This window comes from Podarcis erhardii (assembly GCF_964252035.2).
Source record: "Podarcis erhardii genome assembly, chromosome: 2".
NCBI lineage: Eukaryota > Metazoa > Chordata > Lepidosauria > Squamata > Lacertidae > Podarcis > Podarcis erhardii.
In genome coordinates, this window is record NC_138498.1 from 83,425,598 (window position 1) to 83,450,146 (window position 24,549).

Sequence of the window (24,549 nt, forward strand, 5' to 3'; positions counted from 1 at the left end):
AGGTGGGGTGCCCCTAAAGAGGAGGAAGATTGCTCATTGCAGGAGATGAACCCCTGATACACGGAAGCAGGACTGTCAGGAGCTATGCTCCTATCACTGGAGCTGCAAATTGGATTCCATGCCCTCCCCTTGAACACTAATTCCAGGCCAGAGGAGCAATGACAGCAGTCGCAGACCTCAGAATGCACCAAAGTGGCTGTGAAAGGAACAGTGTTCCAAATTATTCCTGCTGCTCCCCAGAGGAGGAAGAGATGGGTGGTGGTGGTAGGTGCCTCCCTACAGGGTGGGACAGAGGCACCAGTGTGAGGAGGTAACAGGATGTCCCTGAATGTGTCCTGTCTTCCAGGTGACACAGAAATTGCCAAGTCTTATAAAGCCCGCTGACCACAACCCCTTCCTTCTGATTCATGTAGGTACAAACAACACACAACATCATATCTCATGGAGTATCAGGCCCAGTCAGTTTGGTCCTTATTATTTTATGGGAACTTTGGCTGCTCAAGGTAGGGCTACATGATGCCTCCTTGTGGCTTTCTATCACATCAAAGAGGAAAATTCTCCAATATGTATAGGGCCTTTTGCTTCTGGGCCTCTTTCCTTAGTTTCCCATTGCTTTCCTAGGACACATTTTCTACACATTTTTGTGTGATTATAGAGGTTTATATATGGACACAATAGATTTTAATCTGACAGCAAGAGTATGTGCATTCTTAGTAGCTGCCTCACAGCTGCAGAACTGCACTCTTTAAAGCATCTTTGGAGGTGTCGCTTATATATATATTATTTGAGTTGGCTATTGGTCACTGGAGTTAAATCACTCAAGGTGTGTGTGTTGCATTTATCAAATGTACCCATTTAATACTTGCTGGCTGTTATCCCCCCAAAAAACACGCTTTTACATTCAAAGAACTGAATGTGGATAGGAGATATCCTCCTCAATTCCCTTTCCTCAACACACTCACCTGGTCTTTAATGTCAAGAAGCTTTTAGATACAAATTGTGATGGATCGCAGAACAACAACAAAAAGATCTACAGGGATTCAGTTTCATGCTTTTCTGATTTGGGAGCACTGATTTTACCCCTACATTACCCTCAAATTCCTCATAATGGGTTGGGTAACAAGTGTAAATAATTGAATCAAGATATTTAATAAAAAAAACCTACTTAAGATGTGTAAACTTCTCTTCTAGTCTAGCACACAAGTCACGCTTCAATCAAATTGGGTGACTTACATCATTTAAAATTCCCCTTCTGATCTTCACTTGCATATTGTCAAATTACCACTGAACAATCTCATCCTATATAAGATTTTAAGAGCTGAAGTCCTCTAGCAGTGTAACAGAAAAGCATGGAAAGACAATGGAAAGTACATCATTGTGAGGAAACAGTTACTAGGAGGATCTTTAGCTGAAAACCAGTGTCTGTCATTCTTACTTTATCAAAATCAAGTTTAAATACATTCCAATTGTTCCTAATTGCTGCAACAGTCAAGGTCATGTGTAGAATCTACAGCTGCAAAACGGATCATAATTCTATCCAATGGTAAGATGGGGGTGGGGAATCCTTGAACACAGCCATTAAAAGATAAATAAATGAATATTTAATTACCAGATGTGCCAAACGATGTAATTGTGTTGATGTAGTTCATCACTAAAGGAAGTTCATTGGAGAATTTAGCTTTTTTAAATAAAAAAAATGATCTAAGTTCAACATAAAAATGGAGCTCTATCCCTAAACAGGAATCTGGGTTGCTCTATGCTTCCTATAAGTTCTTCTTTCCTCGCTGTGTTTGATTCTTAGCAGTGGAAAGGCCAAAATCTTGCTGCAATGATTTACATTCAAGAGCCATTCTCCAGGGTATAAACCTATGATGCAAATGCAGCTGGTGAAAGAATTAAATAATAATTTGTTTTATACAATTTCCCCAAAATAAATCACTAGCAGAATAAAATTTCCATTCCTCAACAGCATGCAACAAAACAGATAATAATTACTAATTTTCTGAACTTTTCCATACCAAAAAAATCTATCAATGGCAAGTTGCTCAAAATGTTCGCCTAGAGTCTTTTGCCTTGTTTGCACCAATCTGAAAGCATGTCAAGTCTATGAGAAGTAAGGGAGAAGTAGTATGATCCCCCTGGCACATGTGTCCTGAAGTTAACGTGGAAACTTTGGGCACACAGCCCGAAATATCCCCATAGGGCTGATCTGTACCGTCTGTGTGATCTTTATGGCACACCCTCATTTTGAGCAATAATGATTACATGGATCAGGCCATCACACACTCAACAGAGCAAGAGATGGAGGAGGCTCTTCCTTCAACCCATGCATAAACTGCACATTTTAATGTCAGTGGAGATTAGTTCCCCATACTCATCAGAAAAGAGTCAATAATGGCCATGATCTCCCTTCAGTGTTCTACTGGTGCACCTTAAGCAGCTTTTCTATCGAACTGTTTCTTACCAGTTCCCTATTTTGACTTAATGTTAACTTTCACACTTCATTCCATTGTCATTTACAATTGGCCAGATTCAGCAATGACTTCTGCTAACACAATGACTTCTGCTAGTATAACAGGGCTTTTCTCCCCTCTCCTCCCCCCTGCAAACATACCCTGCAGTTGGGAGAAACCCCAGAATAGTATTATTTTTTTATTCTTATTTATTATATTTGTATACCGCCCTATACCAGCAAGTCTCATGGCGGTTACAGCATAAAATCACAATATAAAAACACATAATAATAATCCCAATAAACCGAGGGAGGGAGGGATAATAAACCCAATAAACAGAGCAGAGGGAGAAGATCATTCTATCAGACAAGCAAAAATGTTTGAGCTGATAGAGTGAGCTGCTTAGCATTACCTTGAATTCCTCCCATTGTGTTGTCTTATTATCTTAATTACAATCAGATAGACAGAGACACAGATAATAATACCCAAAACAAGAACAAAAATGACCCTGGCCCTTGGGTACGTATGACATCATTCACTTGAAAAGGCAAGGGTGTTCAGGGGGAAAAATCAGTGAACAATACATGACATTATCAAGGGCATACTCCAGTGGATTGGCATTTGTAATATTCTTGTCCTCTTCTCATGGTTGCAGATAGTGGTGCATGACAAATTTTCTAATTTAAGTGGGCTGGGTGCCAGTTTAATTCTTTTTTTAAAAAACACACACCCTTGATTGTGCGTTAAATGAGAGGTCAGTGACACTGAACACTAGCAGGTGTAATAACAATGGCAGGCCCTTTGTAACAGAAATGCAAACAAGAATTGTCCGGAGGACATTCAGGACATTGCCTGGCCACTTATGGCAGCAAATGATTGACAGTTATGACATCAAGTCAAGGGCAAGTGTCAGGATACTTACCAGTACTTCAAAAAGCTACATAATAAAAAGGGGCTGCAAACAGCGCCACAATGAAACCGATTATTCCGCTCACCCCACCAAATACAATGCACTGAATGTGAAATGTCATTTGCCAATAGTGAAAATAAATATGAAAATACATGTAAATAGGTTGTGCCAACTGAATTTCAACATCAGTTCTGCGCTTCAGCCAGAAGAACTAACTCACTGTTTTCCCTTTTAGAAACATGGCAGCTGTCATATAACACCAGAGACAAACTATATAGGGAAATAAGTCACTTTGCTGACAGACAGTATTTTGAGACAACTAAGCCTCACTTATAACCCTGAACTTGGAAAGGGAATGCTCTTTTTTTTTTTTTTTTACTGAAAGCTGCATACCGGATAAGCAAAGTTTGCTTTCTAGGTGCTAAGCAGATACTTGCTTTTCTCCAGTCAATGGCTTTTACAAGAGAATTTACTTATGTGTTAATCGCCTGCTGGGTGGTGGGAGAATCTCTCCTTTGATCAAAGGGAGAAATGCTGGTTTTACTTTACATCCTGTCTCTTTCTTTCTCTCTCTCTGTCTCTCAACTGGGCAATAGCTGGAGGGATACATTTCAGGACATTTCTTTTATTCCCAGTATTTTGTTACTTATTGCATACTACCACCCAAGGCATCAAGGCTAAAACCAAACACTCTTTGTGGTGCACCCACATGACAGACTTCAAAATGGAAACAATATTTAAGTTAAACCTGTAAGATCAGATTTTCCAAAATCTTGCAACATGGACAGCTTTTGAACACTTCAAAATAAGATCAAAGTTTGACTGGCAAGCTGAAGTAGCAATGCATAAAATTGGGTGGTTTGGGTTTTGTTTTGTTTTTTAAGCCCATGAATCTCTAACCAAAAGGAGCACGCAGGTAAAAAATAATTCTGAAAAGCAATTATTTAGCTTCCCAGTAGTGAACTTTATTGAACATTTTAGCTCTTTAGCTAGTTGTCAGCTCTTTGCCACGATGCCTTACATCAATCACAGAACATTGGGGGGGGGGGGGAGCAGATTCTTTGCCTTTCAGCTCTTTTTAATATTTTCTTTTTTAAAAAAAACCCTTGTATTTGATAACTTTTTCCTTTTTGAAAACTATAACTTTCCTACCCCTTGCCCCTGTAAATAGTGCTTCAAAGAGAACTGTCGCCCGGTCGATGGAGGCTTCCCTTATTATCTTAATACAACTAGTGTCCTGCAAGGAATGTCAACACACTTGAAGCACTGGCTTACTCAAGGGGATATATAACGTATTTCTTAACTGGGTACAGGTTCTACTATGCCCTTGCAGCTGGTCCAGACACTGCAGTTGGTGCAGACTGCTGCAGGCTGGGTGCTGAGTGGTGCTTCTCATCAGCTGTGCTAAGGGATATGCACTGGCTGCTTGTTAAGCACCAAACCAGTTCTAAGATCCTTTTACTCACAATCAAAGTCCTATACAGCTCTGGACCAGGTTACCTGAAACACCATTCCCCCCTCCACTGCCCTGTAAGGACAACTAAGACCAACTAATGGAACCCAGTTAGTTTTTCCATGGCCAGATTATTATCATGAACTGGTAACAAGGAACTGGGGCTTTCTTACTGCTGGCACCAGCGTTGTGGAATGCTCTCCCTGCTGAAAGATGGAGGGGGGCATCAGTACTGGCATTCCACTGGTAATTGAAGACACACCTGTTTAGACAAGCATCTCCCTGATCTCCTGACTTCAGACAATGATCAAAGCAGGATGGTCACCTTTTTAAACTGCTTTGCTGGTTTAATGGGCTTGTTTGTTATATACTTTAACTCTGGATGGTTCAATCTATTGCGCATTTTGATTACAGGTGGCTATATCATCATAATATAGCTATATTTTCAGAATTAGTTTTATTCTTGTTATCTGGCTCTTGGCTGTTTATAGAGTCATAGAATAGCAGAGTTGGAAGGGACGCTGAGGACCATCTAGTCCAACCCCCTGCAATGCAGGAATATGCTGCTGTCCCATTCGGGGATTGAACCCTAACCCTGCAACCTTGGTGTTATCAGCACCACGCTCTAACCAACCAAGCTATCCACTTGAACTGCCTTGATGTTTCTTCTTGCAATATAACACGGTATGTGAGTTCTTTTAACAATGATGATGACGACGAAAATGTTCTTTGCCAAGCAGGAAGGTAACCCTCCCACCACCATCAGCAGCACTGGAACACAGATGTTCTGGCAAAAGGTAGTGACAAGTGTTTCAGATGGCTGGATACTTATCAGTTCTATGGCCCTCTGTGATTAGTGGCAGAGTAGTACATGCAGGGCCTGACTGCTGACACTGAGAACACCTGAAAGGGAGGGTGCCCATTCTGTTAACCATAATGCATTGTTTTAGCAAGGAGAAGAGATAAGAGTTGCAAAGAGCTGTTTGACACATGGTTCTCATGGAATTGCCAGCAGTGACCATCATGGGCATGTCAGTGGGGCAATTAGCTCTGGATACAGCCTCAGAGCTTTTTACTTCCTCCCTACTGCCAAGCAAAGATCTCCAGTAGAAGGTAGGACTTCCTCCCACCCTTCATTGCCACTCTGTGGTTGTAGCCAGGTAATGCGTTCAGCCCCTCCATCCACGAATTATCATGGTTGCCACCTAAACTTATTAAGAATCATCTGGAAAGAAGTAAGTAGAACCATTCATTTCTATATAAGCACAGACTTCTAACATACAAGTCCCTCCCACTATATATAAGGGCCTGGTGACTTCTGTTTCAGTGTATCTGAAAGCTTATACCCAGAACAAACTTAGTTGGTCTCTAAGGTGCTACTGGACAATCTTTTATTTTTTTTTTATTTAATACAAGTCTGCTCTATGTGATGAGCCTACCAAAAATCAAAGGAGATGAAATAACTTCTAAAGAATAAATGTCACTGAAAGAGCCAGGAGCATCTTCATCAGTGGACTAAATTGAAATCCCAACTGGATAGTCCCTCAAGGAGACAGAGAGTTTTGGCTGGAAATCTACGTGAAATATATACGGTTGTGAATTTACCAGCTGTTCTTGTTTGGCAGCCTCAGCAGCTGAAGTGGTACAATTGGGAAGCTTTAGGGAACTACAGCAACTCATAAACCCTTAGTAAATCCTTGTAAAGTAAAAATTTAAGATCTGTGAGACAGCATAATTCTTTAATTCAATCCCATTGGGATTTGCCACCTAACAAATACGTTCCTAGTTTTAAAGTTCTGTACATGCAATAAAATGAGTTAATTCCAATTTCTCATAGACGTGGCTTGATTCTTAAAATTAACGAAATCTAGCATCAGCCTTACTTACTTACATGGCCTCTCTTTTGTTAAGGACCATCCCCTCCTATCCATTGCCCTGTTTCAGATGAGGGACGATAGAGAAGATGACATTTCAATAGGAGGGGCAAGATTTACAACATTCTTGGATGTATACAGTATTGCAAGTACTGGTCCAACTATCACCCTTGGTGAAATTTCAAGATACCCTAAATGACTAAGCCCTATGGTCATGGCACTGACCAGAGGGTCAGCAGCCCTGGACCTAATCTTGAGTGTGGCCAGGACTTGGTGTGAGAGATAAGTGTTGTTGAGCCAACTGGGAGCAGTGTCAATAGTGCTGTTAACCTAAGCATATATGTAAATGGCCAATTGGCAAGAAAACCCATCACATTTGATGTCATAGGATAAAATGAGGGAATTGATAAAGTCAAAAAAGCCAAATATTTCCAAAATAACTAATGTATGCTTTGCCAGTACTTGCATTTTCATTATAAAAAGCTGGTTTTCAGTTTTTAAAGACTGAGGCTGGATCTAGACACATCAAAGAAGTGTTTCAGTTTAAAGTGTTGTAAACTTAAACAGGGAAAACAGGTGGAGAAAAACGGGACTCCACATCGCCATCTGGTGGTGCAATGTTATATCGCACATACAACACATATAAATCATTTTTTCTTTACCAGTCTAGTTAAGTCCTGAGCAGCTGGATGGACTCTCTGATAGTGAAATTGAATAGAAGTACTGCTCCACCAATTGAAAAGTAATTTAACTATCAGTTTTGCTTTTGCAGGAATAGTTTCTCACAGTTGAAGTCACTGAGCCTCTCACAAATGGTTGAGGACATTCAATTCACAAGCACGAAAGTTACGATCCACATGCAGAATGGTAGAAGGTAAATAGGATTTAGTCAGCAGATGTGATGTCACAGGACCACTCCACCCATCTTTACTCAAAACAGAACAGCTGTTTCCCTTGTGTCCCTGTAGCAGTGGATGGGGGCAGTTGTCAACTAGAGTTGCATCCAGGCACAATGGCAATAAAATGTAATTTGCTGGCACCAATCCAACAGCCTGGAGTTAATGGGGGGGGGGTTGTCCTTCAAAACATCAAAGAAACACCAAGGGATCAAACAGCTTAAGGATTAGGTGTTAGACTGCGCTGCAGAGAAGAGGTGAGCTAAAACAGAGGGTACTTTTGAAATGTTTTTCTCACACAACCCGCTCCCCTTTCTAGAGATTTATGGGAATTGTTTACACAAGGGCAAAGCTGCCCATTCTGTGGGAACAAGGGTAAACACTATGTGTCCCCAAATTACCAAAGCAGCCAAGCATGCTCCTTGTCTTCCCACGCTGAGTAGGGGTGACTTTGTGGGTTGTCCTTGAAGCATGAGAAAATGAAGTTGTTCCTGTGTTTCCTCTCACCCAAGTGTGGGCAATGCTGCTTTGTTTGCCCTCAGTGGCACTGCTACAAATCTGTTTGGCTACATAGCATCATGACATCATCATGCCTGCTATGTGATTCCCAATTGGCTACATAGCACCATGACATCATAGTGCTTGCTATGTGATTCCCAATTGGCTACATAGCATCATGACATCATCATGCCTGCTATGTGATTCCCAATTGGCTACATAGCACCATGACATCATTGTGCTTGCTATGTGATTCCCAATTGGCTACATAGCACCATGACATCATCGTGTTTGCTATGTGATTCCCAATTAGCACCGGAGGAGGAGAAACAGAAGAGTGGGATAAAGAAGCCGTGAGCAGCCATGTTAAAAATACATATGGTACTTTTCAGGACACTTTATCCTGAAAATCTTTGTGGTGGGGTGGGTGGGGAGGAAATCAGTGCAGTTCTAGTTTGAATCCTTTGGGGGTCAGCGGCTTTGTGGAGTTGATGCCATAACATCAGAGCACATTGAATAAAAGAAAGAAAACTGCCACACAAGAGATGCTCCATGGGCAACAAAGCCTAGCAGTGGTGTTCCTTGTAATAATAAATAGGTAAAGGTAAAGGAACCCCTTACCATTAGGTCCAATTGCAGACGACTCTGGGGTTGTGGCACTCATCTCGCTTTATTGGGCGAGGGAAGCCGGTGTACAGCTTCCAGGTCATGTGGCCAGCATGACTAAGCCGCTTCTGGCGAACCAGAGCAGCGCATGGAAACGCCGTTTACCTTCCCACTAGAGCAGTACCTATTTATCTACTTGCACTGCATGCTTTTGAACTGCTAGGTTCATAGGCACTGACTCCATGGGGCCTGAGGGGGCCCGAGCCCCCTCAAAAATTCGTTTGGGGGGGCTCTGCCCCCCCAATAATTTAAGAAAATTATTAGTTATATTATGCTTTGTAAAATCACAAAATTATGTTGGTATTTTTTATTTTCCTTGTTTGACGATAGTTACCTTTTAAAATACATTCAGTAATGAGTTAAAACAAATAATTATTACGGTAGTAAAAGAGGCGGCGCGAGTAGTTTTGCTCGGTGCGTGCGACTGGCCCAGCCCCTCTTTCCTTTTCCTCTCTTCTGCTCTCCCGCCGGGCGCCTGAGGGAGAGTTACTTAGCGGTTCTGAGGAGCCGCTGTTGTTTCGGCAGGGGAAAAACCGCCGCCCGCGAACCGCCGAGCTCCCTCTCTCTTTCCAGCCTCTCTCTCTCTCTCTCTCTCTCTCTCTCTCTGGCCAAGGAGGAGAAGAAGCCCTTCAGCCAGTCTATGGCCGAGTGGCGGAGGTTCATCTACAACCCCAACAGCGGCGAGTTCCTAGGGCGAACGGCCAAGAGCTGGGGTGAGGAGGGTGAGCGAGTGCGCGCGCGCGCGGGGAAGGGAGGGGAGGGGGCGGCCGGCACGAGGGGCGGTGGGAGGCGAGGCGCGGCGGGCACTTGCCTTGCCCGCCACGCATCTCTCTCCTTCTCGGTCTCTCTCCCTCCCTCAGCTGGCGAGGGGGCCACGAGGCGGGCGGCAGCAGCAGCAACAACGAGCCGGGAGCGGCTCTTAGAAAACTTCCCGGGGCCCCCCCAATATTTTTTATAAGTCGGCGCCCCTGGCTAGGTTGGCAGGAGTAATAATAAATAATCCCTTCCAATTTCTGCATGAGGGTTTCCCTCCCACCCCAAATATAATAGCAAAGTTTCAACATAACAAACACTTATACCACTTGAAAAATTGCACATTCTATAAGGCCTCTGGTCTCCGGACAATACTGTAACAATACTTTTCTGCACAGAACTGGCATCCACACATTTTATGAGAAAAATGAATTGGACAGTTCTGACTCCTTCCTCCAGCTTTCACCCACTCCATTGAATGCTACAAATACTAGTTTTAATATGGTCATGCTTCCCGCTTCCCTCCCCCCCTCCAAACTACTAAATCTGAAAAAAAAATCTGCAAACATATTTATCTTAAATGATAAATATAAGTGGTTTTACATATAATACGATACTTGTATCTGGAAAAAGAAATTGCTTAAATTTAACGTTTTAAGACACACATGACTAAAGTAAACTTACTTGGAAGTAAGACTGGCTGGACTCCGTGGGACTGACTTCCAAATAACATGCATAGGATCAGATTGCATGCTTCCTTTTAGGAATGCAGCACTTTAAGTTCTGTGTGGTAGATTTTGCATGCCTAGCCAGGCTCCAGAAGCATCCCTTCCAAAACCAAATCCCTCACACTGCATAAAAAGCATTCCCAAAGCTCAAGTGAATTTTGGGAAGAGCCTCTTAAGGCAGCAAGTGCTGTGGTTAAAAAGAGAGGTGGAGGGGGATAACTCTAGTGTGAATATGGAAGCATTTGCACACGTCGAAGGAGCTCTTTGGAAACCATAAGCAGCTTCATTGGTTACATGTGGAATGCCAACATAAAGTTGGTGTGTGACTGAAATCCTTTAATACCTTTATCATCAAAGCCAGGGTCCACTCTACAAGCATCTTGGTAATAGCATCATAATGGTGATCTGACTCAATTTCCAGAAATTGTATAGAATAAGCTTTTACCATGGTCTCTGCACCAGTTGAGCACACCAACATAATGTGGTTCCACCACATTTTCCAGGGACTGGGCTCCAAGTTTATCTTTTATCAAAATACTAATGTTTATGCCACAGCAACCAAAGCAGTTCAGACAGTGCAAAATTTTGATTCATGCAGCATATTTGGAAATGTGAACTTTTACTAATTTTCTGTTCTGCCGAGTATCAAACTCACTCCTAAGCATGCTGATCCCTAAGTGCAGCTGCCAAATTCAGTTTTGACTTTTGACAGATAAAAATAAATGAATGGATCAGATGCAAACTCTTCTAAACAAACCTGGCATCTCCCATAAACGTTTTCAAAAAATTTGGGTTTTTTAAAAAAGTTGCCAAAAACAGTTCTGATTTTATGAAATGAAGACAGTCAGTAATTTCTCCCGAATGTTGCAGTATGAGATCTACAGCTGCTAATTTGAAGAAGAGTTTGCTAGAGCAGGCCAATGGCCCATCTAGTCCAGCATCCTGTTCTCTCAGTAACCACTGTGGGAAACCCAGAAGCAGGACCTGAGCAGAATAGCACCCTTCCCCCCCCCCTACAGTTTCCAACAACTAGTATTTGTAAGTGTTGTAGCCTCCTTCTGCCTTCTTCTTTTACTTTAGTTCATCTCTGTTATCTTTAACATGCAGCAATACTGGTTAAACAACTAGAAGGAAAAGAAGGCTGTACCACCTGAGGAATTTCTTAATTCTGAGGCCCCTGACCCTACTACTAACTCACCCTGCTCCATCCTGGCAAATGGGATCCTCATAACAGAGGGTCCTGGTTGCGCTCGGGACCCAAGAGCTCACCTGACAGGGTTAAAATGGGGAGGAGGAGCAGGAAGTTCTGGCCATTCCCCTGGGATCATGCCAGGCTGTTTTAGCCAATAGCCAGTAGGTGGCGTGATCCCAGGGGCTTTAAAAGCAGCAGTGTGATGCAAGTGGGGCAGTTGCATTTGCACGGCTGAACACCCGGCCACCCACCCTAGTTTAGGTAGAGGCGCTTGGCCTTGCTTTGGTTTGGGTCGCCTGTTTTGGAACAGGGGCTGGGTAGGAATTTTTTCCATTTGGCAGATTGGCTTTTAGCCATTTGGTTTTCGCCTACCCCTTAGCAAATCGTCACAACTTGTAAGGTGGCGGTTAGGCATTGGCTCAGTTGGATTGTGGGGAGGGGAGGCACGGCCATCACCTGCCCCTCCAGGAATTGGGTATTCCGTTAAAGGAATCTGGGGGTCCTGGATCTCGTCCGAAGTCTGCTTGAAGGGCTAGGGCCATGCCAGGACCACAGGAACCCCGGGGTGAGCTTAGGTTGGTCCTCATCGACCTTGCTCCCTCATTTGGTTTACCCCATTGAAAGATCATCCTGAGAGGTGGAGTCAGTTATAGTGGGGAGTCAATGCCTAAGCCAATACCGCTCACATGATTGTATTTCAATAAAGTTGTGGCCAAAATTTGCCCCCAAACTTAAACTAATATAAGTGTCTGTGTGTATTTATTTTGGGGGTGGGTCTTGGGGCCTCGAGATGCAAATGCATACCATTGGAAGAAAGGGGACATCCTGTCCCCCCTCCCAAGTATATGGTGGCCATTTGGGGCTAAGTTCTTGCCCCCCTCCAAGCTGTTTTTAAGGTCCGTGATCTTGCATGGTGCCCCAAAATGAGCATTTATGGGCACCGTGCCCCCCAAAAGCTATTTTTCCAGATCCGCAATCTCTCACAGGTTACGTGATTTGTGCGGGAGTGCAGACCCGGAAGATGGTGTCCCAAATTTGGGCCACATTGTGTTGGAGGGTATGCAAATGCACCGCCAGCAAGAGGGTACTGTTGCTGATGCTCTATAGGCCCCACCCACCACCATTTACTTCGGCTCGGCTTTAAGTGAGAAACAGACAGGAATGGCTTCCAGAAACATGGCCTGACAGAAGCCTTTTTGAAATTGCCAGGTACATGAAAATCTAGTTAGAGAAGCTTCATTCTAGGCATAAAGGATGGGGGAGGGAACCTGCTATTGTGGCAGGGGAAATTGTCAGCCCATTCCATTAACCCTTTGAAAAAAAAAATCCCCAAACTGACATCAATTTCAGAACTTCTTTCTGCCCCACTCCCAAAAAGGTTTTTTAAGCCAAACCGTTTTTCCTTGAACTTTTTAGTAAAAAACTTTTCCTGATTTAATTTCCTACCCAGAGTTGGAAAATAGGCTGTTTATATGTATAATAAATGAAAGAGGTGTGAAGTACTATTAAATCTGAACACAAAATTCAAGCGGATTAAGTTTCGAATCACTATTCCAGATGAAAAATCAGCACCCCAGAGTTTAAGAGGCCACACTGATAGAAGTCCTGTAAAATACATTCTTACTGAAGTAGACTGACTTCAAAAACGTAGTTCATGCACCATTTTAAAAGAATGTGACTCTGCTTCAAAAGCAATGCTTGTCATCTCCCTGAGCAAGATCTGTGCCAGCAGCAAACAATACAAGGCAAGTGGGAAACACCCTTTGTAATCACAAAGATTTTCATAGCAGGAATTTGTACAGAGTATTTTTCTCAAACATGCAATCATGTCGAAGTTCAAGGTAAATGAAAGAAGAAAAGCAGTAGTTAATTCCACCACATCCTGAAACATTCCTGGAGGTGTACCAACCAGCGCTGCTATTGCACCTAGTTACATATCAAAACAACACAAGAAATAGACCTGACAGAAGAACATATATTGCAAAGCATAGGATTTATATTTGTGAACTCCTTTCCCTAACCTGCAAATAGTCGAAGAGTCTAGATTGCCTAGGAGCCGGGGGCGGGGCGGGGATGATACTGAGAACCATCAGCTTTCAATTTTTGTGTGATTTACTTAGTTGTTCAATAAAAAGTTCTCCCGGATTGAACCTATTTTTGTACTCGCACAAAGCAACCTGCCTACTGGTTTATAGGTATGTAAAAGTATTTCTTAGTTTGGCACTCCTGCCTTCAGAAGAATTTATGGGGGAAATGATACTCAATTCATCATATATCATCTAAGTGTTATGATCCCACTGAATCTACGTTCCAAACCAGGCTTACAAACACAGTGTCATAAACATTCAGAACCACTTAGCTTTACATACATAACGAAGTACTATCTGTGTGTATGTTGGGGGTGGGGTGGGGACTAATGGATCAAATGGTATTAGTAATTCTGATTCCAGTCCTAGACAAGGTGGCACTTAGCAAGCAAATTATGATATACAGCATTCATCCAAATGCTTCTTGCAGTGATCAAGGCAAACTTTCTGTCTTTTTCAAGAGACTTCAGGGAAGTCTGGATCCAGCTCTGACAGTTCTCCGTAAGATGTGCAGGTGAGTTAATTACTGAAAGTGACTGCACATCCTGTTACTTTGACAAGCAAGGAGCTAATGGATTATTATAATATAGCAGTGGGTTACTTACATATACTGTATTGTAAAGTTTCTGCTTCTGAAAGACAAGCAGGTCCGACCGAGCCTGCGGAAATATTTATATTTATATAAATATTTATATAAATATTTATCATATTAATAGCATGCTAATAAGTTAAATCTTTCTTGCGTTATGATCCTCTCATGAGAGAATGAAGATGTGCTACAAGTGTTCTGAATTCAACAAATGTGTCAGCAAATCTAATGGAGTATTTATTAATACGTAATATACTGCATTTCCAGAACCAAAATTTGTGGCTGGAAACAAAGTACAAGAAGGACAGAGGAAATAAATGAATTTGGAGTACAGATTAAATTATTGCATCCTAAAATTATTTTTCCCACTCTTTAATTTAATAATAGAGGAATGGATCATTTTTGTGAACATCTATAGTTTCTCTCTCTCATTTTCATTATTCTTTTTATGTAAATGTGTCCCTCTGGTAATATAAAAAAGGTCTGTCATTCATATAATATGAACTGAATTTAATTATACACAAGACACAGTTGGTTTCTTGGAATCTTGTTCTTTTCACTGGATTGGAGAAGTCTGTTGAAGATCATGTCCAATATATTCATGAGCCTCTTGGGAGATTTTACATTTTAGAAGCCGAAACCATCTGTTCAATTTAATGCAAGGTACAGGATGTGATCCAGAAGGGAACACACACACATTCTGGACACACACCTACATTTTCTTAGAGTTACGTTTTTAGACATTCTACTCAAAGAAGCCTCAAACTTCCCTTAAAACTTCTCCTGAGTTGAGAGCTTTCAGCAGGATAAATGCCCCCCAGGTTCCTTTTTAAACTGAGCTTGTGTCAATTTGCAAATTGCTTCTTGAACTTGGAGAAGTTTAAAGAGCAGTTTGAGGGTTCTGTGAAGGCATCTTCTGAAAAGGTAAGTGAAATCCATGTCTGCGCACAGTATGTTCAGTCACCTCCCTGAGGCTGAAGTAGCTTTTCCAGAGAATTAAAGCTGGTATGATAGAACCTTCATTGCCTTAAGTCCTCACGTCTGATTTTTTTTTTTTTTAAAAGGTGCTTCCTCAATAATAATGGTTGGCCAGAGATGATGGTGAGACCGAAGAAATTAGCTGCAAAGCTTGGTTTCAAAACCAAGTAGTCCTCCTTAATAACTTTGTGGATGTAAATTATATGAATATGTTTAACATTTTATGTAAAGATGTGCTATGGTTGCTCATTTCTTTTTGCTATCATAAGCAATTGCCTAGTAATAGAACAAAAACAATGCATTGGTCTGACATTATATTTAGAAAACCTTTTCTAAATATAAACCCACCTTTTTCAATTAAACTTGATTTCAAATAAATACTAATGTTATTTTAAAAATAAATGGTCCTGTTGGTACATTTTTTGATCTATGGTATGCTTTCTCATAAACTTCTTTTTTGTGATTTTGAACAAACCACAAACATTCTAGAGAGATTTGACCCTCTTCACTTTCCCTCTCAACTTTTAACCCTTGGAGACTCCAGTGTAAATGTAGGGCCACCTTAGTAACTTCAGGCAGGAAGATTGTTCAACAGTTGGGTGGTGGTACACAAACAGAATCACTGTCCTGTTCCTGATACCCAGTATCAAATAAAGGCATTCAAACTCAGTGGATTGATGGGTAGGGCGCCAAGCAAGGGATATAATATCAGGATAGACAATAGCAACCCTACCTCTCTCCCCATTGGGTCTATCTTGCTGCACCACTGAGTAACTGGTGGGCTTAACTGAGATAGATAAATGTCACCATTCTTATCTACCACTGCACTAAGACCTCAGTGATGCAAGCCAGGTCAAATTGTGGATAAGAGATTTCTCTTTTGGTGACCTGAAAAAGCAGAATCTGCAGGCCCAATGGGTAATTGATATGGCAACCGTGAGAACTTCAACTGAGTGGTGGACCAGGTGAACAGATAGCTGTAAGGTGTATATATCCTTTCTCCTCACCTGATTCAACAGTTACCCATCACAAAGTCTTCCCTAGATGCCCTGAATATGGGGTATCTCTTCTCCCTTACTAAAACACAGTCCATCACATAACATCCACCAGATATAATTGGTGCGGCAGCACATGGAACAAGCATTAGATGGAATAAACACCCTCAGCTATTCCTGCTGACCCAGTAGCTGTGAACACTGGTCTTCCCCCAGATGCTGCTGTCAGGCAAGAATTCTGCATCTGCCTGGCTTAGAATAGACTCAGAATCATAACACACAGATTGGTCACAATGCCCTATTCTTCACATCTATATTCATTTAAAACATTTTTACTAAACCTCCTCCAAAGCTCCAGATGGCTTACAAAACATCTAAAATTAAACTTATAAACCTCATAGAAAACCATTACAATTCATCAGATAAATTTTGATTATCTCCTGTAACAACAACAAAATAAATACTGAAAATATTTACTCAGTAAAAGTTATGTTCTACATAAGTGACTGTGCTCTTGTTGGGTTGGGGAGGAGAAAGGGTCACTACAGCAAACGTCTAATGTCTTCGCCAAAGCTATGAAAGCCTCACATCCATTGTGAAGGAGAATGGGGGAAATAATAAATAAATCTACATTTCAGAATAATCTGGGGAAATGAAAGCTGCTGCTTCCAGCTTTGGATTCATACCAGGCTCCTGTTGGCATAGCAAAAAAGATATTCATCAAGATTCTGGAATAAAACAATATGGTGTAAATTACACTGGCAACCCAACAAAGGAATGGAATCCTATGGGCTGTTTTGCCCAAATACTTCTGCACCTGGAAAGCAAACAAAAATCTATTTTGTGCATCCATGTGCACACAATGAGATGTAAAATCAGACTGTTGCTTGAAAGCAGCAAAATGAATGCTTATTGCAGTAGCAACTCCTTCGTAAGGAAAGCTTTATAATTACACATAGTATTGTATAAAAACAAACAGCAGACATTTAGTAGAAAATCACATGAACAAAGCTGGGCTCCTTTTCAATATATTTCTCAACAGTAGATGAGAGAAAAATCAGGAGCTAAAGTATAACAATTTAAGTGCTGGCAAACCTTACCACCACATATAACCTGGGTATTTTCCAACAGACAATTAAGCAAGCATATATACATCTTAATTTCAGCGACACTTACACATGCTTAACTGTATATAGGATTGTCCTCTTTCCTCTCTGTGTGAAATTTAGTAGCACATCTCACAGAACATACAATTTGCATTTGTATCTGTAATATGTAACTATACATTCAAATATTGTTCTGGTTTTGATAGCCACACCATATGTTCGTAAATATCCTCTCTAACAAGAACACAAATATGTGTCACTTTGAAAATAAAGCCCAGAAATTATCAATGTTACTAAGTCAACAACTTCCAGTCAACATACACATGGCCTTAGTTGCAATTCATTCTTAACCAGCCCCATATTTTACACTGTACAAGAACTGAAGGATCAGTAACCTTTAATCTTCCCAGTGACGCACTCCTGCTTTATCGAAGCCAAAGGGACCACCCAGACTTCTGTTTTATTCAGGAACGTGTCATTGATACGTTAAAAGTGCATTTGAAGTAGATTTATAATGGCCCATTCACACATCCTCCCACTTTATCAGTTATTCTGTGATGCTTCCCCAGCAATCCTGCATCATTGCATCTGTAGTTTAATTCCACCCATTGCCATTGCCCGTGTTCCTGCCACCCCCAATTCCCCACCTTTTCCACCAGAATGCCAGTATATGGCACCAACAGGAAGTATGTGGGAGTAGCACAACAGTACAAGCTTCTCCCCTTCCTTGTCTGATCTTAGCAGTTTCATGGAAATCCATGAAATCATACTTCCTATCCATGAAATCATACTTCCTATCTGTAAATGGAAATCCATGTCACCACCCCAGCACAAAAGCTGAGAGGAATGCTGGCTCAACCATACTAGAACAGCCTGGCAACCACCTCACTAGTCTTTGCTTCTCAGTGGCTGCCAAGCCACAAAAAAGGTGGTGGGGGAGGTTCCCTCTACTTGAAGACTCTCAGAGATCCTCTCCACAAAGGCTGTTCCCTCCAAAGTAGTGTCACTGAACCTCCAGTGCATGGCTGGTCAGGGCTTGATAGGTGAAGAGGTGGGGGCTGGAGACTACAATTTTGGGCTTGGCCAGCCAGGCCAGCCTAAGGTTGGAGATCCCTGCTGACCTCCATGCCCAATGATATTTTGAAAAATATTTTCCAGTCAAAAGGTCAGAACTGTCAATATACACCAACGTTCCACAACTTCCATGCTTTCATTAAACATAGGAATAAAAGGCATTTTCTTTGTGTCTGTAGATGGGGGCATAGAAGCACTCCTGTGCACATTGCCCTGCACACTCAAGTCCCCAGTCATCCCCATGTTAAGGGTTAAAAGTCTGAAAGGGGCTTCTACTTGCATTACCTTGAAGTTAAGCAGAATGCCTCAGGTGAGCAGGGACCATGCTTTATCATGGGCTACAAGCAGAGGATTCTACTCACATTCAAATGAACTCAAAAAGGCTTACTGAAGGCATTCCCCACTCACTGCACTAATGCGTGGTGACTTAAAGCACAGAGCGATATGCACAGGTACACTGTGGCGAGGCTTTTGTGAGTGCCCCTCCCCCACCTACAATAGCATTCCTATATTGAATACATAACAAGGTATGTCCTTCCTGTTTATAAAGTTCAGTGTGCCCCATTTGCTTTAGAGCACTACAGATCAGAAGTGGCCGTTTCCCCTACATCAGAAATAATCACCTTATTTTTATTTTTGACAAATTTTACTTGTGCAGTATTATTATTAGCCAATGAGATGGCCATCTCATAAGTTGCACCAAATAAGACACTTCAGTGCAATTTACATACCATCATCATTGGTATAATCTGACTGAAGGCAAAAACCCTGATAACTGCAATAAATTGGTGGTGGTGGGAATCTTACGTTTATCTTCAGTAACATGGCACCATACCATTACAAATCAGAATAATCACAGTTAATTATGGTCATCCACAACTATTCAAAACTATTGTCAACCTGTGACTCCAGATAGACACTAAAATATTTACGGTATTTAATGTTCATGAGATACACCTGTCCATGTAGCTCACAGTTCAGACAATATGAAATTGCATCTAAATAGAGAATAAAAATGGTATCTCACCCCTCAAAACAAAACTGGAACTTTGGCTTATAGGAACCGCTTAGGCCCATATTCCCTCCTCATCATCCTGCCAGCCAGACATTAGAAGGTGTTAGCATTGGAATGAAAGAAGAAACGGTTAGTTACGGTGGTGCAACTCAAGATACATCAATCTTCAATGATGAAGGCATTAAAGTTTTCAAAGAAAATGTTATGAAATTTAAGCAGCAGCTATGTTATAAAACAAGCAACAAAAGCAAGAATATAGTAAGTCATTCCATATATCCAACTGCAACTGTGAATCAAAAGTGGATTGTACAATTCAACAGCAATGGTTTGCATATAAAAACCAATTCAGACTATTGCAGAAAGAGTCTAAGGCTGAAATCCTATGCTCACCTACCTGGAAGCAGCTGCCATAGATCTCCGTGAGGCTGACCTCTGAACCGACATGTATATCACAGGCATATTGGTAATTACTACAATAATAAAAGCTTTCCTTTCAGGAAGGCACAGACATATATGATACAACATGACAAAGAATGAGATAACTTAGCGAGGCAAGTACAGTATATTCTTACATAAAGTCAATCCAAGCCATTACTGCATGGTATACTAATGCGGTGCCAAAAATGCCCCCTGCATTTTTTCTTGACCATTCTCCATCAATTTATCACAAGAGAAATCACATTCAAAAATTATGAAAGGGGAGAGGAAATATTGGTGCAATGCTCATAGGTGAGATACAGGGGTTTCTTGTGACTATTTTATTTCCAAGGTGACCAAAGGGTGTTTGTGATGTCAGTTATTTCATTCTACAAATCATATCTTTGTACCCTTCATGGGAGAGAATTGGGAGGCTGCATACTGTGCTCCTGGTTTTTCTGGTCATGTTTCTTTTTAAGTGAAATCTTTTTACTTTTAAAGAAAGAAAGAAAAACTGACTGCGCTAATCTCAGGTGCTCGGCAGTCAGCCTCCCCTGTTTCCTGTGTTTCAGTTCATAAGGTAAATTCTTTCACTGGGCTTTTTCAGATCAAGATGCAGGTAGCTCTGGTGGCATGGAAAAAAACACACACACAAAGCCATGGCCATCTTGCAATGATAAGGTGAGTTCAACCCCACAGAAATTGCAAAGAAATGCTTAAGTGGTCTGAGAAACCAGGTGGACGTAGGGAATGGAAGTCTCTTTTAGGGGAAAGAAACTTTTTTTTAAAAAAGAGGAAAACAGTATAGCTTACATCAATAGATGCCTTGTATTAATGCAAGGTGCCTACTTATGGCCTATTCTTGCTGCATCCCCATGGGCTGCATTCCACACTGTTGCAGAATGTTCCTCAGCCTTCAGGAGTTGCTTTTTGGGTGTGGTGCACAGAGAAGAAGCTGGAACAGGATCACCGTATGAGCAGAATTCTACTCACATTCCTCTTTACTCCAGCTTATGTCATAGTCAACTTTTGTGTCAGGCATAGATTCTTTCTTTTGCCACAACAAACCATCACTGGGATTAACAGAGATTTAAAAAGTAGCAATAACTGATGGATTGTGTACACAGGTTACCATATTTACTTTAACTACTGCCATCAGATGGGACGCGGGTGGTGCTGTGGGTAAAACCTCAGCGCCTAGGACTTGCCGATCGCATGGTCGGCGGTTCGAATCCCCGTGGCGGGGTGCGCTCCCGTCGTTCGGTCCCAGTGCCTGCCAACCTAGCAGTTCGAAAGCACCCCCGGGTGCAAGTAGATAAATAGGGACCGCTTACCAGCGGGAAGGTAAACGGCGTTCTGTGTGCTGCGCTGGCTCGCCAGATGCAGCTTCGTCACGCTGGCCATGTGACCCGGAAGTGTCTGCGGACAGCGCTGGCTCCCGGCCTATAGAGTGAGATGAGTGCACAACCCTAGAGTCTGTCAAGACTGGCCCGTATGGGCAGGGGTACCTTTACCTTTACCTTACTGCCATCAGATACATATTATCTTATCCCTGGAAGACACCAATATGGGATTGTAAATAAATCAATTAAATATATTTTATGAATTACTTTTTTTCAGTATTGAGATTTCTGCAGTTGGCTAACTCTGAAATTTATCTTGTGTTAGGGACAATCTTACTTGTGAATAAATACGCATAACATTGTGATGTTGCATTATTGTTTATTATTCAAATATACCATATACTACATTGTGAAAACTCACACTGGCAGCATCACTACTAACCTCAATCAAGTCAATATAATAAAAGAACAGCTGATGTTATATTTTTTAAAGCAGACATTAAGATAGATTTTATGTACATTACTGAATTAAGCAGAAAAATATGGCAGTCAGATATAAATTTAAATATAATTAAACTAAGAATAAAGCCAGCCCATTTTTTACCATATTTATTTCAATAGGGACACTGAAGGCATTCATTTTTATTTCAGTTTATAATTCTACTTGCATAGTCCCTTATTTGCTGCTTTTGATCCCTTTTAACTGCTTGACCAATTTAACTTTCTACACTTGGCCAGTGTTTCTCAAAATGCTCTAGTGCAGGAGTAGCCAATGTGGTACCCTCCAGATGTTAGTGGACTTTAACAGTATGGCCAGTGGGTAGGGATGATGGAAGATGGAATCCAAAAGCATTTGGAGGGCACCATGTTGGCTACCCCTACTCTAAATGGTCAAATCCCACATGATCTTGTTAAAGCAAAGTGTCTAAGGATCAGGATCCAAGCCACTCATCTTCTATGGCACTGTATCCTACAAATAAAGGTAAAGGTACCCCTGACCGCTCTATAGGCTGAGGGAGCTGGCATTTGTCCGCAGACAGCTTCTGGGTCATGTGGCCAGCATGACTAAGCCACTTCTGGCGAACCAGAGCAGCGCACAGAAACGCCGTTTACCTTCCCACCAGAGTGGTACCTATTTATCTACTTGCACTTTGACGTGCTTTCAAACTGCTAGGTGGGCAGAAGCAGGGACCGAGCAACGGGAACTCACCCTGTCGCGGGGATTTGAACCACCAACCTTCTGATCGGCAAGCCCTAGGCTCTGTGGTTTAACCCACAACACCACCTGCATCCCTGCTACTGCTACTAATGCCATAATCTACTACAGCCATCACACATGTCAAAAACTTCAGATGGGATTTTACTTTTTCTAACAAACAGCATGAAGAGAGCCTTGACGTACAGTGGTACCTCTGGTTAAGTACTTAATTCATTCCGGAGGTCTGTTCTTAACCTGAAACTGTTCTTAACCTGAAGCACCACTTTAGCTAATGGGGCCTCCTGCTGCCGCCGGAGCACGATATCTGTTCTCATCCTGAAGCAAAGTTCTTAACCCGAGGTACTATTTCTGGGTTAGCAGAGTCTGTAACCTGAAGCATCTGTAACCAGGTACCACTGTACTATCTTTGAATCAATTGAAACATTATTTTTACTTGATTGTTTGTTTACAATATATCGTGTACTATTAACTCATTTCTTGCCCCAATTGAAATATTTCTATTTTATTTGGGGTTTAAAGAGTCTTCTGCACTCACATTTTGGAAAGAAATATCTGAATGGTTTGCTTACTTCCCTTTTAACATAAATAACAGAAAGCAGAAGCTGCCACAGATTTGCTAAGCGTAGTAGTAGACAGAAATAAAATGGCATGGTTATACGAACAAACAAATGTTCCAGCTGTGAGAATGCCACTGGGTTAAAAGCAAAACAAAAAAGAAGGAAAGGAAGAGGAAGTTATGACTTGAAAAGCAGGGATGAGGCGAAGTGTATCATAAAACAATTTTCTGACAAATTTTCAAAGAAAAGTTCAGTAGCCTGAACTAATGGAGTATTGGTCCTCCCCTAGAGAATATTTTGCAAAATGGTCTCCCTAATTTCACCGTGCATGAATTTTGAGTGCAAATGTAGATCCAGTTTTTATATTGTTGAATATTGTTGAAGGAAGCAGTGGACTTGGCTCCTACACCCTCCATTAGCTTAGATGGCCCTCTTCATTTTTCAAGTCTCTCAGGCTCCTGGGCAAGAAGCTTCTCCTGTTACGCCAACACCGACAATACTTAGAGATGTGGTCGTGCAATTTTACTAGCACTGCTTGAATATAAACAGTGGTCTTCAGGTGGCCCTTGAACCCTTCTCCTGGGGAAACTGTCACTTGTATAGGTTCTACAATGTTTCCTTCCAGCCTCTTGGCTATGGAATTGGCTGAACTGCTGTCACTGGAATGGTAGCCTGTCTTCCTCTGGTCAAAGTCTTGCTCTAGTGCTGCTTGGACTTGACTGCCTCGGATCAGAAACCCTGCTTGAGGGCAGCTCTGCAGCTTATGCAGGAATCCAAGACTTGATTACAGTAATGGCGTGCATAAGGAGCTGGCCTTGCAAACTAGCAACTTCAGTTTGTTTCAAATATTAGGCCAAACGAGATGCGATTTTATGTACACCTTTTTAAAATGTGAATGCTTGCATAGTGCTGGTCCTAAGCAGGACCTGGACCACCAAAAGTTAATTTGGCTGACATTTTGGATACAACAGGATGATTGCAAGGCAATAGGTAGCTCAATTTGGTGTTTTTTTCTTAAATTTTCCATTTTATTATCAATGCCAGTCATGTTAGATCAAAGATGTGACCACATTGGATTGTGGAATTCCTGGACATGAAATGTACAAGCTTTAAGTCTTTTTACTTTATTTGCAGCCATGCAGCTTGTCTGCCTACTTCTATTTTGAAAATGCCTCTAGAAGTTTATTTAAGCAAACAATTTTTCATTTTTTCTGAGAGTAACCTCAAAGGTTTAGGCTGAAAGGGGGTCTGAAAATCCTTTAAATACAAAGAAATAAATATATGTGTGGGTTCTTTCTTCCTATTGAGCTATGGCTATTCTGGTGGTGGCACTGTGGCCTCTTCCTGGCAGTATGCTCATGCAGTGTTTGTAGAAGACAGCAAATGGATTAAGTGTCATTGCCAAAGTTGTTGCGAAAACTGTAACATTGACTGGTGCCTTCCAGCGTAGCCTTCATGAGGGTGTCTTTGGGAGCAATGCCATGACAAACAGTAGGTGATGAATGCAGCTTTCACTGTCTGTTTGCTCTCTTTTCATTGCTTTCATTGTGCTTTTTGAAACAAGCTAAGGTGTGGCAGCAACTGCCTTCACTGGACAATGAGATTTCCCTTCCTGCCACCCCTTTGTACAGCTGGGCCCTTTGAATAGGATAAGATATTATCTTAGCATGGCTCTAACTCCCAGCTGTTCTAGAACTGCTAGAGGACTAAGGGTTGTTGGATTGTGTGTGTGCATGCGAGCTTAAA

The 24,549-nt window shown here is 41.6% G+C and overlaps 1 protein-coding gene across 13 annotated transcripts in view; it reads right to left on the bottom strand.

Moving 5' to 3' along the window:
• The window catches only part of ERC2 (ELKS/RAB6-interacting/CAST family member 2), a 539,768-nt gene that overhangs the window by 117,010 nt on the left and 398,209 nt on the right, over nt 1-24,549 (bottom strand). For 3 of the 13 annotated variants that reach the window (XM_081848845.1, XM_081848844.1, XM_081848850.1), the window contains one exon: nt 19,280-19,346. The exons of the other annotated variants lie outside the window; for them this stretch is intronic. In XM_081848845.1, coding sequence (XP_081704971.1) covers nt 19,320-19,346 — 27 coding nt within the window. In that variant the 3' untranslated portion in view covers nt 19,280-19,319. The remainder of the gene's footprint in view (nt 1-19,279; nt 19,347-24,549) is intronic. 13 annotated transcript variants of the gene reach the window in all.